This window comes from Hirsutella rhossiliensis (assembly GCF_020360975.1).
Source record: "Hirsutella rhossiliensis strain HR02 chromosome Unknown scaffold00020, whole genome shotgun sequence".
Lineage (NCBI taxonomy): Eukaryota > Fungi > Ascomycota > Sordariomycetes > Hypocreales > Ophiocordycipitaceae > Hirsutella > Hirsutella rhossiliensis.
The window spans coordinates 222,206-236,178 of record NW_025408686.1 but is presented as its reverse complement, the minus strand read 5'-3'; the positions used below and the strand labels follow the sequence as shown (position 1 = coordinate 236,178).

Here is a 13,973-nt window from a genome sequence, read left to right as displayed (position 1 = left end):
AACAGCTGCAGATGCGCCTCTCTGATGCTGCTACCCTGTATTAATCGAAAGAATCATAACGCTTCTAAACATCGTGATTTTATAACACATATAATAATAATAGTGCAGTTCGAATTTCCTAGTCTTCTCATTGGAATAGCACAAGTCTTGAAACGTGTGCTTAATATTTGGTTAATGAGTGCTATATCGTCATTAAGGCGGTCAATAGTTCACATATTTTCCTCCCACATAATTACATTTCAAGCACGTTTTGAGCCCGATTGCCCATATTTGGTATTTACAGTGCAACACTTACACCCTCAGGTAGCGTCTGGCAAGCTAATTCGAAAAACGCGTTTGGATCCTCCGATATCTCGATACTGCGCGAGCAATTGCAAGCGACATTAATCGTGTCAAGTTCGCGATCTAAAGGCTGTTAGGAACTTATCTAATACTCGAGCTCAATTTGGCACTCGCTACTTGCTTATCCTCACAAATTAGCCTGAAAATAAGTATCCGAAACATCCGGAGGATAAGGGTATAATGTGCCAACTAGTCGCGTTGGACGCGTTATTCGCGTTTACCTGGACCTGTTGTTGACCCTTTACTGCCACCATCTTTGTGGTTTCGTCGTTTCGACATGATAGACAGATTATTTTTTACCATGACCTCGCCTGACCTTTGCGTCGATATCTCCGACAGCGGCTTCGGATCCGTCCCGAATCAACGCCCTGCCCAACGTCGTATCCTGCCCGTTCAACCTCGACCCCTGTATCGACTCCGGCGACCCTTTCCACAAGCGATGAACACTACGAACGTACGCTCTGGAGGCATTTCCCTGGCTGGGCGTTCTCTGAGCGAGCCAGAGAAACGCGTTGCTGGGCCTGGCAATTTGGATATGACATCCAAAAGGAAGACGACCGCAGATGGATCTGCCAAGCGTGCATTCGCAAGAACACACTGCATCCACGTCATTTCGAAGCTGATGGCATCCACAACGCGTACAACCATCTGTTCAACGACCACGGGATTCGCGCTCCGCCTGGTAGGACCAAAGGAACTGCCGAAAAGAAGGCAGATTCCAAGAACAGGAGGCCTACGGGGCAGCGGACTCTCGCGGAATCCTTGAAACTTGATCTACACGACCCCCGAGAACAAGCAATCGCGAACGACTTTATCAAGCGCTTCGACAAGGAAGTGTGAGCGTCTTTTCTCGGCAGCGGGTCGGATGGTGAACCCCTTGCGCCACCAACTTGAAGCCCGGATTATCGGGATGTGCCAGGTATTGCGTTCATGGTTAAGGGCTGGTATTATTCATGATTTAGATCCCTGCTTTATATCGATGGACGAAGAGAAAGTCAATGTCGAATTGGCTCAGATGTCAGATGAACAGCTTGAGGGGTGGGCAACAAAGTGGCTTACCCAGGCGGCGAGCGTTCAGGACGAGATAGAAGCCAATTGGAGATAGCCTCGCTTGGAACTTGGATGGGGGAGGTATGGGCCGTAGGGTGGCAAGAACTTCGGGAATAGCTTCACCATCACGAATGGAGGCACTTGCCAATCCACCCAATCCACCTAATCCACGATAGCTCCCAGTGGATCCACTATACTGAGATACTCAGTGGATTATGATCTACCCACTCCACTCGAGCAGCCAGTGGATTGAGTGGAGTGGCTTTCAACCCTGTCTGTGGGAACCAGCAAAAGGAGACCTTCCGACTAGAGCCACAACGTTAGCAGGGATGTCATTCCGGACCCTGATGGCTCTAGCAGCTGAATACGACCTTGAGCTTGACCAGATGGACGCGATCAACGCATTTGTAAACTGCCCTCTTGAGGAAGAAGAAGTTGTCTTTATGAAGATGCCACCTGGCTTTGAGAGGAGGGGTAAAGTTCTACGGCTACGAAAAGCCCTCTATGGACTTCGCCGTTCCCCCCTTCTTTGGCAACAGCATCTCACCGCATCCCTCGAGAAGCTAGGCTTCAAGACAGTCCCTCAGGAACCATGCGTCATGATGAAAGGAGCCGTCATTGTCTTCTTCTATGTCGACGACATCATCTGGGCCTATCGAAAAAGGGATCAGCAAGTCGCTACGGAAGCTAAATCCGGCCTGCAGCAACGATACAAGATGAGCATACTAGGGGAACCTAAGTGGTTCTTAGGGATCCGTATCCTTAGGCACCGACCTAGTCGGACGATTTGGCTGACGCAAGATGCCTATATCGACAAGATTGCGCATAAGTATGTTCCGGACAAACTAGGCATAAAGCTTCCTAGCACCCCGATGGCCACCAACGAAGAGCTCCTTTCAGAACCGATCCAAGCAAGAGACCAAGACAAGCATAGCTACCTTCAGAAGGTCGGATCTCTCTTATTCTCAGCAATTTCAACAAGACCAGATATCGCTTTTGCAGTCTCCCGACTAGCCCGCTTCAATCAGAATCCAGGCCCGACACATCAGAAGGCAGCAGACAGAGTGATCCTATACCTCTATGCCACACGATCATATGGTCTACGCCTCGGAAGTACCGGAAGCACAAAAAGGGGCAGCAGAAAGCCGGCTGCAGCAGAGATTTTCCTCTGTTCAAGTGATTCATCTTTTGCAGACAATTCAGTCGACAGGAAGAGCTCCCAGGGATATGTCATGACCCTGTTTGGAGGCTCTGTCGCATGGAGAGCATCAAAGCAAGCTACTGTGGCTACATCAAGCACAGAGGCAGAGCTGCTCGCTCTTTCAGAAGCATCAAAGGAAGCCATCTTCCTCAGCAGACTGCTCCGTTCTTTGCAACTACAAATCCCGTCGCCGTTGGTAGTCGAGTGCGATAACACGCAGACTATAAGGCTCCTAGAAGAAGGAAGTCCGAAGTTGTCAACCAGGCTACGGCATGTTGATATACACCAACACTGGCTACGTCAGGAAGTGCAAGGAAGCAGAATACGCCCTCGTTGGGTTCCAACAGCTGAAATGCGAGCCGATGGGTTGACAAAGCTCTCCCAAAGCAGAAGCTAGCGGAATTCCTTCGGCTGATTGGGCTTGAAGAGATTGGTGAAAGGTTGAGACTGGAGGCTAGGCTGGAGGCGCTGAAGGACAAGATCAAGGACTGTAGGGAACACCGAATGAGGCCGTCTCACGACCTACACGAACACTAGCCCGGCTCAACTGAGGTTGCCCTTGCAAGTCTGGTTGTATCTGTTCCCTCTGCTAGGGATAGGCAACAGCTAAGGGGGTGTGTCGAGAAGAAGGGTCTAAGACTTGATCCTGAAGCCTGATAGCTAGCTGAAGGTGTAGGGATGAGACAGGATGAAACTGGGATGACGTGGCAAGCTGACGCGGAGAGAGGGTACCTATGCATTAGTAAGTCAGCAAGGAAGGAGATGGAAGACTGAAGAAGAGAGGGCAAAGGGCATAAATGGGAGAATGGTACAGCAGACAGGAGGGAAAATAAAAAGAGAACACATGCATCCTAAAAACATTATGCCCCTTGCCCTACTCTCTTCGCGAGACATTTACGTTAATGGCCAGACGGAAGACAAATGGATATTTAGGTAAATACTTTTGCCTGGTTCTGGAGAGCAAGAAAGGAGTCCTTGTCATGACCTGGAATAATTTGGCCTTTGGTAATTCTTTCCAACTGCTTCAGTCTCTGAGTGCTTCGAAACCAAGCTGGGTGATCCCTTGCTAGCCAACCTTGGGGAATACCCTCTCTCCACTGAATATTACCCTCCGTTAGACGCGAACGAATCATACAGGTATGGTCAAAAGTGCTTACATTCTCAATAACATGACAGTGGTCGCTAATGAAGATGAACGTCCCTGTATTGACCATGTTTACTTGCATCCCGATAAGGCCATCCGTGTGTCCTGGTATGTGGTGTAATGTGATGCCTTGACAAAAGGCAAAAGTCTGCTCGTCAAACGTTTTCCAGTTACTGAGAAGGGAGGAGCGAAATATCGTTAGTTCATTGTGACATTGTAGATGGTTTGTACAGCAAAGCAACCTACAGTGAGAGCTTGAGGTAGTGTTCCGAGTAGACGCCGTCGTCAGCACCGGTTGCAACGGACCAAAATGCAGATCGTAGCTCTTTGTCATGCACCCATATCTCAACATCTGTTCTGTCAAAAAACTCATCGAGACCACCGGCATGATCCAGATGTAAGTGTCCTATAATGACTTTCTTGATATCTTTGATGTCGTGTCCTGTTGTCTCGATCGCTGCACGAAGCTCATGTCGCGGCTCGTATCTCACGCGAGCGAAAACATCAGACAGAGCAGGCCCCCATACCGTGGGATAGTCCTTTCCGGGGCCAGTTTCCCAGAGAATCAGACCGACATGTGGATGGTCAATTAAGATACAGTACATTGGAAGCTCACGTCGTTTGTTGATGAACGGACGGCCCTCTGTACTCTTGGTACTGCAATTGCCTCCGCGAACCACGAAGCCCTCATCGCACTCTAGCCAACCAACCTCAAGAACATGGAAGGTCGTACCATTTGGACAAACATTGGCCACAATACTTGAAACAGCACCTCGATTTATTTCGTCTTGAATCTTTGAGAAGGTTGAATTCTGCGGTGCTGAAAACATTTTGCAATTGGATGTACAACTGTTGAGAAGAAGTCTGTCGAGGGGAACACTTGTTGGTCGGAAGGTACACGTCGCCAGATATATACGTTACTTGCAGGGCACTTGTTGGAGTGCATTCCACTTTTGCCTGAGTGGCGTACTGTCTTCGCAACAGGTATGAGCCCGGGAGGATGGCACACCACCCTGCAACTTCCGGTTAGACTGCGCGCGCGACACACTCGAGTAGGCCCCGTGGTTCGAATCCCGTCAGCGTACGGAGTAGATACCCATAGGATGTCGCGAAGACCGTTGCGCCACGCAGGCAAAAGCGGAATGCACACTCCAACAAGTGCGCTGCAATCAACACATACCCCGCCTTCCCGACAAAAGTGGAACGCGCGCTCCGACAGGTGCGCTGCAATTGACACATATCTGACAACCGCGTTTTCCGACAATGTCGGGAAGGCGGGGTCAGATATGTGTTGATTGCAGCGCACTTGTTGGAGTGTGCATTCCGCTTTTGCCTGCGTGGCGCAACGGTCTTCGCGACATAAGTCCCTGCACATAGAAATGGGCACCCCCCTGTTTTGGGCACCCAAGATGGGTGCCCAACCTAAACGGCTGCGTCAACTTCAACAGCAAATTTCACCGCGGAAACGCATCCAATCTGCTAAAAAATTGACGCATGTGTCTTCAAGCCACTACTGATGAAATATACAGAGTCTGACATTCACAGCGCCCTTGAGGCAATCGCCAATGGCGGATCCGCCAAGAAGGCTGCTCGCGATTGGGGCGTCCGAGGGCAACTCTTTACAATCGCATGCATGGTCACGAATGCAGAAAGGATGCATTTTCTGCTCTTCAGAGGCTTTCTCAGACACAGGAAAAGCAACTTACCGAATGGATTCTCATTCAGGACGCCTTGGGCCTTCCTCCCACTCACTCGCAGATCAGGCAGTTCGCGCAGCATGCTCGCCGTCAAAGGAGACCACACACCGCTCGGAAAACACTGGATGCAAGCATTTTTAAGACGAAATCCTGCAGTTCGGACCCAGAAGTGCCATCACAGAGACTCTGCGCGTGTCAACGGCGCTTCTACCGAGGTAATTCGGCCTTGGTTCAACAATTTCTTCCTTCCGAGATTCTGGCTATTAAGCCGGAGAACAGGTACAACATGGATGAAGCAGGCATCATGGAAGGACTTGGGGAGAATGGCCTGGTCGTTGGCAGTGCTGAAAAACGATCTGTACAAAAGAAGACGCCTGGTTCTCGGGTCTGGACGTCGTTCATCGAGTGCGTGTCCGCTGCCGGCACCTTCCTCCCTCCACTCGTCATTTTCAAGGGCAAATCGGTCCAGCAACAGTGGTTCCCAGAAGATCTCAGTACTTTTAGTGACTGGCAATTCACTGCGACAAAGAACGGCTGGACTTCGGACCAAACTGCGGTGGAGTGGCTCGAAAGGTGTTCATTCCAAGAACCCAGCCACCCGACCCTTCGGAGCGAAGACTGCTAGTATTGGACGGCCACGGAAGTCACGAGACGGTTGACTTCATGTATCTATGCTACCAGCATCAGATTCACCTTCTTTTCTTACCTCCCCATACCTCTCATGTGCTGCAACCGCTCGATTTGTCTGTCTTCTCCGCTCTTAAGCACTACTACCGCAAACAGGTCGGATTTCTCAGCCTCCTGACCGATTCAAGCCCAGTCGGCAAGCAAAACTTTCTTTCCTGCTACCAGAAAGCACGCGAGCAAGCGCTCACTGTGTCAAACATCAAGGGTGGCTGGAAAGCGACGGGTTTGTGGCCGGTGTCGATGGCGAAGCCACTTTTGAGCCCTCTTCTGCTGGAGAACAGCAACAGACGCAAAAGAACGCGAAAAATGTGGCCAATGCATTCAATAGCCACTTACCCACCAGTGACTGGCAATCAGACACATCCCAGATTGCGTGGTCGACCCCGAGGCGCTCGCAAGATCTGAAGGTTCAGGTAGTTCAATTCAACCAGCTAGACGACGACGTGCCCACGAAGAGATTGCTGTTCAGGAAGATCACAAAGGGTTTGACGAGAAGGATGGCCTTTAGCAAAAGCTCAATTGCAGATTCAGGCACTGGAAACACAATTGGCGGCCGTCAAGCCGAAAAAAAGGAAGAGGGTGGTCACGAGCCCGATTTCTCCCCGACAACGAACTTTTGACTTGGCCGCCGCCCTTTATTCGCCTGGTGTTCCATGATTTGTTGTGCCGTCGCTTTCGCTGCTTGGGCTAATTCTTGACCCTCTCGTAGGCGGGCAATGAAGTGGTCGGCACGGGCCTTGGGGTCGGTTTTGGAGCGAGATGAGATTTGGTTTTGTTGGATAGGCTCGGCGTGGTACCCGTGAGTGAGGAAAAAGGGGCTGTAACCCGTGACAGAGGAATCGCGGTTGTTGATCGCGAGCATGGCCATTGGCAGAAGACCTGCCCAGTCGGTCTGGGCGTAGGCGACGAAGATTCGTAAGTAAACAAGGACCTCTTGATTCATCCGTTCGGTAGCGCCATCGGTCTGAGGGTGGTATGCCGTGGATAGACGTTGCTCAATGCGCACGAGTTCACAAAGCCGTTGCCAGAATTTGCTAACCCAGTTGCTGCCTCTGTCAGATGTCATCGTCTTTGGAAAGCCGTGGAATCTGTAGTGGCACTGAACAAAGCGCTCGGCACAAGCCTCAGCTTCCATCGAATCCATAGCTTCCAGTGTACAAGAGCCGAGCAGCCGATCACAAATTACCATCAGAAATCGGGGGCCTTTGCCGTTAGCTGGCAGGTCAACCATGAAGTCGACAGACAATTCGCTGTGAAATCTGTCCGGAATAGGCAAAGGTCGTAGGAGACCCTGTGGGCTGTGGCGCCACGACTTTGACCGTGAGCAAACATTGCAGTTCCGTACGAATTGGCGAACCATAAGGTATTGCTGGGGCCAAAAGTAGCTCCGTTGAAGAATGTTGAGCGTAACGTCGCGCCCAGGGTGACCCGTAATGTGAGAGTCGTGTGTCTGTTGTATCAGTGCCGTCCGAAGTGGTTCCCAATTGGGCACCCATAAAGCGCCGCGCCGGAGCAATGCTCCGCGGTCGTCGATTTCGCAGTCAGGTACCTGGACAGAAAGGTTGTATTCCGAAGGGAAGGTGGCGTTGCCTTGGACAACAGAGGCGTGTATGTTGCGGTACTCGCCGTCTTCGATCAGGCCGCGGTCCCAGAGCAACTGAAGCGCGGAGTCGAAGAAGAGTTTGGCGCCTCTGGGCGGGGCTTGAGAATCGTCGATGGGTGTGGTTTTGAGCGGCGCGTCTGTACCGCGCTGACGAGTTGGTTAAGAATGTAGTCGCCTTGGTGATGCTTGACGGTGCGTGGAGGTAGCCAATGATCTTTAAGCAGCTGGAATTCGCGGTTTTTAAGGCGCTCGTCGTCGCCGTTAGCGGGCAGGTCTTGGGCGCGGCGAGAGAGGAAGTCCGGCTGTGTATTGTCCTTCCCAGCGCGAAAAACGATCTTGAACGTGTACCGAGAGAGTGTTTCCGCTAGGCGGACCTGGCGTTCGGAGAGGCGGCGGTTGGTCATGAAGTATTGCAGGTTCTTGTGGTCTGAGACGACTATGAATTTGTCAACGCTGCGTAACTCGCCTGAGAAGTGCTCCATTGCCGCGACGATGGCGAGAAGTTCTTTGTCGTGAATGTCGTAGTTCACCTCCGCAGCGGAGAATTTGCGTGAAAAATAGCCGACTGGTCGCAGTCTACCCTTTCGTCTCGCTGAGAGAGGACGGCGCCAACGGCCCATCCGGAGGCATCGCATTCGAGTACAGTCTCGCGGTCGGGTGAAACATCGCGAGGACGGGTGAGGTGATGAGGAGTTCCTTGAGCTTGTTGAAGGCGTTCTGCGCTGAAGCGTCCCAATTCCATTTGGTCAACTTCTTGGTAAGGTTATTGAGGGTTCAGAGACAGCTGCGAAAGTCTCGATAAACTCCCGATAGAAATTAGCAAATCCAAGAAAAGAGCGGACACCTGTCACTGTTGTGGGCGCCTCCCAGTCACGAATAGCCTGAATTTTCTCCGGGTCGACCGTCACGCCCTCGCCGGCTTTGATGATGAATCCTAGGTATTTGACTTCTTTCACGGCGAAAGCGCACTTTTCGAGGTCGAGTTTAAGACCGGCATTGCGGAGGCGTTCCATCACTGTACGGACCTTGGTCATGTGGTCAAGGTAGTCGCCGTCGCTGTAGATGATGACGTCGTCCATGTAGGCTGAGCAGAATTCGTCGAGGAGGTCGTGGAGGTGCGAGTTGATATAGCGCTGGAAGGTCGCGGGCGCGCCTGTGAGACCAAACGGTGTTACCAGCCATTCGAATTGGCCATACCGTGTGCGAAAGGCGGTTTTCCATTCGTCGCCGTGTCGGACTCGAAGTCTGTGAAAAGCGGCGCGGACGTCAAGCGGTGAACCATCGGGCAGTGGCGAGGTTGCGGAGGGTCTCTCGGATCAGCGGCAAAGGGTAACGGTCGTTCTTCGTAATGGCGTTGAGGCCGCGGTAATCGACGCAGAAGCGAAGACCGCCACTTGGTTTTCGTGCGAAGAGGACAGGCGCGCTGGCGGGTGAACTGCTGGCGCGGATCCAGCCCTTGTCAAGATGGTCAGTCAGAGTTTTTCGTAGCACGAGGAGCTCGTCACGGGACATCTCGTAGAGTGGTCCGAACGGTGGGCGTTTATCACGACCATCGTCGTCTTTCTCGAGGTTGATGGCATGATCCCAGATATCTCTGTGCGGTGGTGTGATATCGACGTCGTCGTCGTCAGGAAATCGCCAGCTACATCTTTGATCTCTTGTGGGATTCGGCCGTCTTGCTGGAGTTGTTCAAGGGTCGGTTTCGCTTTCTTCTCGCTGAGCTTGGCGAGAGCTTTGTTGATGTCGGCGATGGTAACTGAGAAAAGGTGGGCGTCTTTCTTGAGGCGGCGCATGCGCTTCGTTGTCGCCATGAAGACGCTGGCGGAAACGAGTCTCGCGTCACGCAGGTCTTTGGTACGATCGATGACCTGTTGCTTGTCCATCCAGCCACTCACGAACCTTCACGCGACTGTTGCCGCGGCCGATTTGCAAGCGCTTTCCAGCTTTGTATACGACGTCATTTCGTTCCGCCCAACCCTTTCCAAGGATTAGATCGAATTCAAGGCCTGGGATCACATAGCCGTAGAGACGCTCTGCGCGGCCGTCGATATCCATGGTGATAAAAGCCATGTCGGTGATGGCGTGTTGTATTTCGTCTTGCTTGGCGAGTTTGAGAAGGCGCTTCTCGACTGGGATACGTGGGATGTGGTGTTTTCTGACAAATTCCTCACTGAAAGCTGCATATGGGAGACACCGGAGTCGAAGAAAGCTTTGATATACGAGGTGTTGTTGATAAGCACATCGAACAAGAACGGCGTGTTGTCTAGCCGTCCTTTTGCTAACTTTATATCCTTCTCCGTAGGCCCTTTTGTGAGGTCTTCACCGAAAACATCCTTTTCATCACGCCCCTGAGCACGATTTTTCTCAGGGGCTACTCGTTTCCGCCTTCGTGTTGACGCCGTTGACACCGGCAGGGCGTTGGGTGGAAAGCTCTTGTATTCACATTCTCTGAAGCGATGAGAGGAGTCTTGCCACAGCGAACACACTGGCGGTTCTCGGAACGGCGGTCACGCGTGGTTTGGTCGACCCACGGAGCCCGAGGGCGAGTCCTCGGTATACTTGCTGCGGCCCGAACCGTTGTTGTTGGACGAGGACCTGTTAGACCCATTTTGTTGTTGTCCAGCCAGTGCGGCCACTATAGTTTGAACAATAGAGACAAGGTCGGCGGAGGAGTTGGTCTTGATTTGGTTGACCTCGCTCATCATGGTGTCACCGTCTTGGTCAACTTGGGTCTGGGTGGCCGGGGTGCGGATAGGTGCTTGGGACGTGGGGCCGTTGGTGCGGTTGGCAGGGAGATCCACGGTGATGGAAGAGTCATACCATTCGACCTGGTTCTGAACGTTGGCGTTGGCTTGAAATCGGGGCAGTGCTTCTAACTGGGTGGCGAGAGCCTGGGCAATGGTGACAAAGCTGTTGTAATCGGTAGATGACACGCCCAACTGGAGGGCGAGGCATCCCGGAGGTACGAAGAAAGTCCGCGGAGCAGAGTGTTGACTTTGGCGGCGCCGGTAGGGGCAAGGATGTCGGCGTCGGCGCAGTATGTCTCGAAGACATGGCGATACTGGGCAAACGGCTGGGCCACTCCTTGGCGGACCGCATACAGACGTCGGGCTGCGCGTTGGGTGGAGTCTTTGTCTTCGAACGACTCGTTAAGGTGCTTGAGGAGGTTGTCAGAATCCCAGGCGCCGTCCGTGTGGCGCAATTTCATCCAAGCCTTGGTCCGGTTGGCGCCATTCGGGGGTAACTCGGTGAAGATAGTGATGCAGATGGTACGCTCATCTCCGAGCTGATTCTTTTGTGGAGGTTGGCAAGGATGTTCATCAAGCCGAGGAATAGATGTCGAATTCGGCGAGATTTCCGTTCCATTTCGGAAGCCGAACCTTGGGACGACTGGGGTCATAAGAGGTAGGTAGTACGGGCGGTGGGGCGGAGAAGGCTGTGCCGTCAGGGGTATTACTGGTTTGGGACATGATGTTGAGAAAGTTGCCGATAGTGGTGATAACGTCGGGGAGTGCGTGTCGGTCCGTGGAAGGCAGCGCAACTGTGGCGACTGGTGAAGACTGGCGGTGCAGGTGCGCCTGATTAGGGCGTCACGGGTGGCGAGGAAGAAAAGCGAGGCAGCCGAGCGGCAGAGAACTCGTGATCAGAGTCGTCCAGAAAAGTATCAAGGTTTCAGTAAAGTCAATGCCAGAAGTAACTGAAATTCAGGGCAATATGCGAGACGTCGCGGTGCCGCTGGAAGGGGAAAAGGTGTTCAAAGGAGGATAGATATCGCTCCATCGGAAGTGAAGAAGTCGATAATATGTTACGATCAAGGCCGATATGGATAACCAGAAGGGACTTGGAAGAATAGTTAATTATCGACTTCTTAAGGAAGAGGGAAGAGGAAGAGGAACTGAAGAAAAGGAGGAAGCGGTCTATATACGTAACGGTATGTGGAAGTGGATACCGTAAGGTATGTGGAGGTGGATACCGTAACAATGTGAGTGGGGATGCACGGCGTATAATGAACTCTGCGACATGAATAATGTCAAACCCGTGCAGCCACTGAGCTCAATTGTACCAAGATGGCATGACGACGGGATATTGAACGACTCGGTGAAGCAGCACTCGGGAGGAGGTGGATTTGGCGTATCCACAGGCGAAACCCACGAGAGGCGCCGACAGGCAGCCGCAAACGAGCCAAGCCACGCTGGAGTAATTAGTAGAGGATCTCAATAACATTCGTCAAGACCAACCTGGAAGTCTACAGTAACGCCAGCGAATCGCTCAGTCTCTTCAAGTACGAATGCGTCAAAGTCGGACCCCATACCATGTCGTGGTTTCAGCTTGCCCAGTCTCTCGATGCGCCGCAGGCCACGCCAGTCAAAAGACAGACGTATCATGGGGTTCATAGAGCCAGAATGATGCCGCACCTCGCCGCCACGAGACCACGACTCAATATCGAGAAGGGGGATGGAAAGCTGTGCGCAATGCTCCGCCGCAGCCAGGTCCTTAGTGTCCAGAATCGCACTATATGCCCAGCGCCGGCTCGACGAGCAGAACTTCCATATAATTGATTGGAGCTCTGGAGTCAGTGCCAAGACATCCGGCGTGTCGTTCAATATCCCTTTTGCGTTTTCAAACCTGGCCGAGGGTTCTAGGTCGAGTGGCAGAGCACCTTGCCAAGGAGTGTTCCAAGTCGCCGCGAGCCATAGAGATCGAAGCCCCTTACTAAAGGTACTGAAGGCGGAAAGGACCACCCTTAGGCACCCTGCATGAGCCACGCCACTATTTGGTGATGAGCGGCAGTATTTGCAATGAGGTAGGCGGCAGAACGTCCACGGTGAATCATCATCATTTTCACAGTATCCGGATTCCGGAAAGCGCAATTTTTCGAAGACAGCGACAGAGACTGCTCAGGCATCAGTCGAGATTGACATCGAGTGAAGGGCGCAACTGACATGCGTAAACCGAATCACCGGGGTCGAAGCGGAAACCACAGGCTCCGCACCGAGAGTGTACGCGTACATGCCGGTCCAAGGCCATGCGCTCGATGTAGTTGCAAAACACGATAGAATCTGGCGTGTCACTATCGGGGCGGGACTTTCGGCAGGTTTTAAGCAAGGTGATGGCAAAACCTACCGCTTAAATATTGATCCGAGACAACCCCCCTTCTCCCTTTCCCCAACTACACCAACCAAACACCAGCGACAAGCACGCAGCACCCTCAGAAATATTCCATTGGCTTGTACGAAATTCTACTCTTCTGAAACCCCATTTTCATACTCGCAAGATGATCGAGCGAGAGTTGGGGCAATCAGTGGACGGTATCAACCAAGTCCAAACCAAGTCCGTCCGTCTCGAGTCTCGACCCTCCAGGATTCCCTCCCTAGAAGGCGGATCTCCTCCAACTTGCTCGCTATGTACGAGGTGTCTTCGCCGACCAGCCGACGCGCCGATTCGTCCACGCGTTCTCGCTCTGCTCTTCCAAGATGGAGCTCTGGGTCTTCGATCGGTCCGGGCCGTATAGCTCAGGGTTATTCGATATCCACGACGAGCCAGACAAGTTCGCGCGAGCTCTTGTTGGCTACGCTACGATGAGTGACGATGCGATGGGCCTGGACAGGTTCATCGAGCGAGAGGGGCCATCGCCATGCCACTCTGGACGACACAAGCGGCAACGAAACAAGAGTCAGGCTGGAGCAGCTGATAGTCAGGCAGCGCGCTATCGTGTGTCGCGGGACTACTTGCTACCGGACTCGAAACGGTCATGTTGCCAAAGTATCCGATGCTGGGCCAAAATTTGGACTGGTATCCGTACATTGGGGCCCAAGTTATCTATACACCTCCTTTTATTAACTGTACACCAAAAAGTGGATCAACTGTGGCTGACGGCCGAAGAGGGCCGATACCGCCAATTTGTATGCACACATTCTCTACGATAAGTAGAGCCAGGTAGTAACAGTTCTCCTTCAACGATAAGGCACCCAAAATTGAAGCTATTCGTACTGCGCTTTCTATGCTGATGAGACTATTCTTTGGTGTTTACAACAGGCCTCCTTCTTCGAGTGCACTACGTGCCTGATCCGCTTCATCTAACTGTGATTCCAATTGATCCCATACATCCTCAAGGGCGGCATCGTCCGTGAGGCCAGCGACGAAGATGCAGTCTTGGGTCTCCCGCCGTACCGGCTGATCGTCATCATCAGAGACTGGCGTTTGACGCCCGGCTTGTTGATACGCCCGTTGCATCCGTGTGCCTGCCTC

The 13,973-nt window shown here is 52.4% G+C and overlaps 4 protein-coding genes across 4 annotated transcripts; 2 read left to right on the top strand and 2 right to left on the bottom strand.

Annotated features, from left to right (window-relative positions):
- Positions 1-643: 643 nt before the first annotated feature.
- HRG_11324 (uncharacterized protein) lies at positions 644-1,182 on the top strand (the record flags this gene model as incomplete). Its single annotated transcript, XM_044869794.1, has 2 exons — positions 644-796; positions 838-1,182. The coding sequence occupies 2 exons, from the start codon at positions 644-646 to the stop codon at positions 1,180-1,182; spliced, it is 498 nt and encodes a 165-aa protein (XP_044715056.1).
- A 2,797-nt stretch (positions 1,183-3,979) lies between these two features.
- On the bottom strand, positions 3,980-4,567 carry HRG_11323 (metallo-beta-lactamase superfamily domain-containing protein; the record flags this gene model as incomplete). Its single annotated transcript, XM_044869793.1, has 1 exon — positions 3,980-4,567. One exon carries the CDS (start codon positions 4,565-4,567, stop codon positions 3,980-3,982), a length of 588 nt encoding a protein of 195 aa, XP_044715055.1.
- Positions 4,568-5,720: 1,153 nt separating this feature from the next.
- On the top strand, positions 5,721-6,629 carry HRG_11322 (DDE superfamily endonuclease domain-containing protein; the record flags this gene model as incomplete). Its single annotated transcript, XM_044869792.1, has 3 exons — positions 5,721-5,937; positions 5,997-6,344; positions 6,490-6,629. The coding sequence occupies 3 exons, from the start codon at positions 5,721-5,723 to the stop codon at positions 6,627-6,629; spliced, it is 705 nt and encodes a 234-aa protein (XP_044715054.1).
- A 75-nt stretch (positions 6,630-6,704) lies between these two features.
- HRG_11321 (reverse transcriptase (RNA-dependent DNA polymerase) domain-containing protein) lies at positions 6,705-9,794 on the bottom strand (the record flags this gene model as incomplete). Its single annotated transcript, XM_044869791.1, has 11 exons — positions 6,705-7,220; positions 7,479-7,571; positions 7,614-7,778; positions 7,868-8,300; positions 8,368-8,477; positions 8,546-8,877; positions 8,922-9,065; positions 9,132-9,179; positions 9,272-9,318; positions 9,371-9,480; positions 9,624-9,794. The coding sequence occupies 11 exons, from the start codon at positions 9,792-9,794 to the stop codon at positions 6,705-6,707; spliced, it is 2,169 nt and encodes a 722-aa protein (XP_044715053.1).
- Between the last annotated feature and the right edge of the window lie 4,179 nt (positions 9,795-13,973).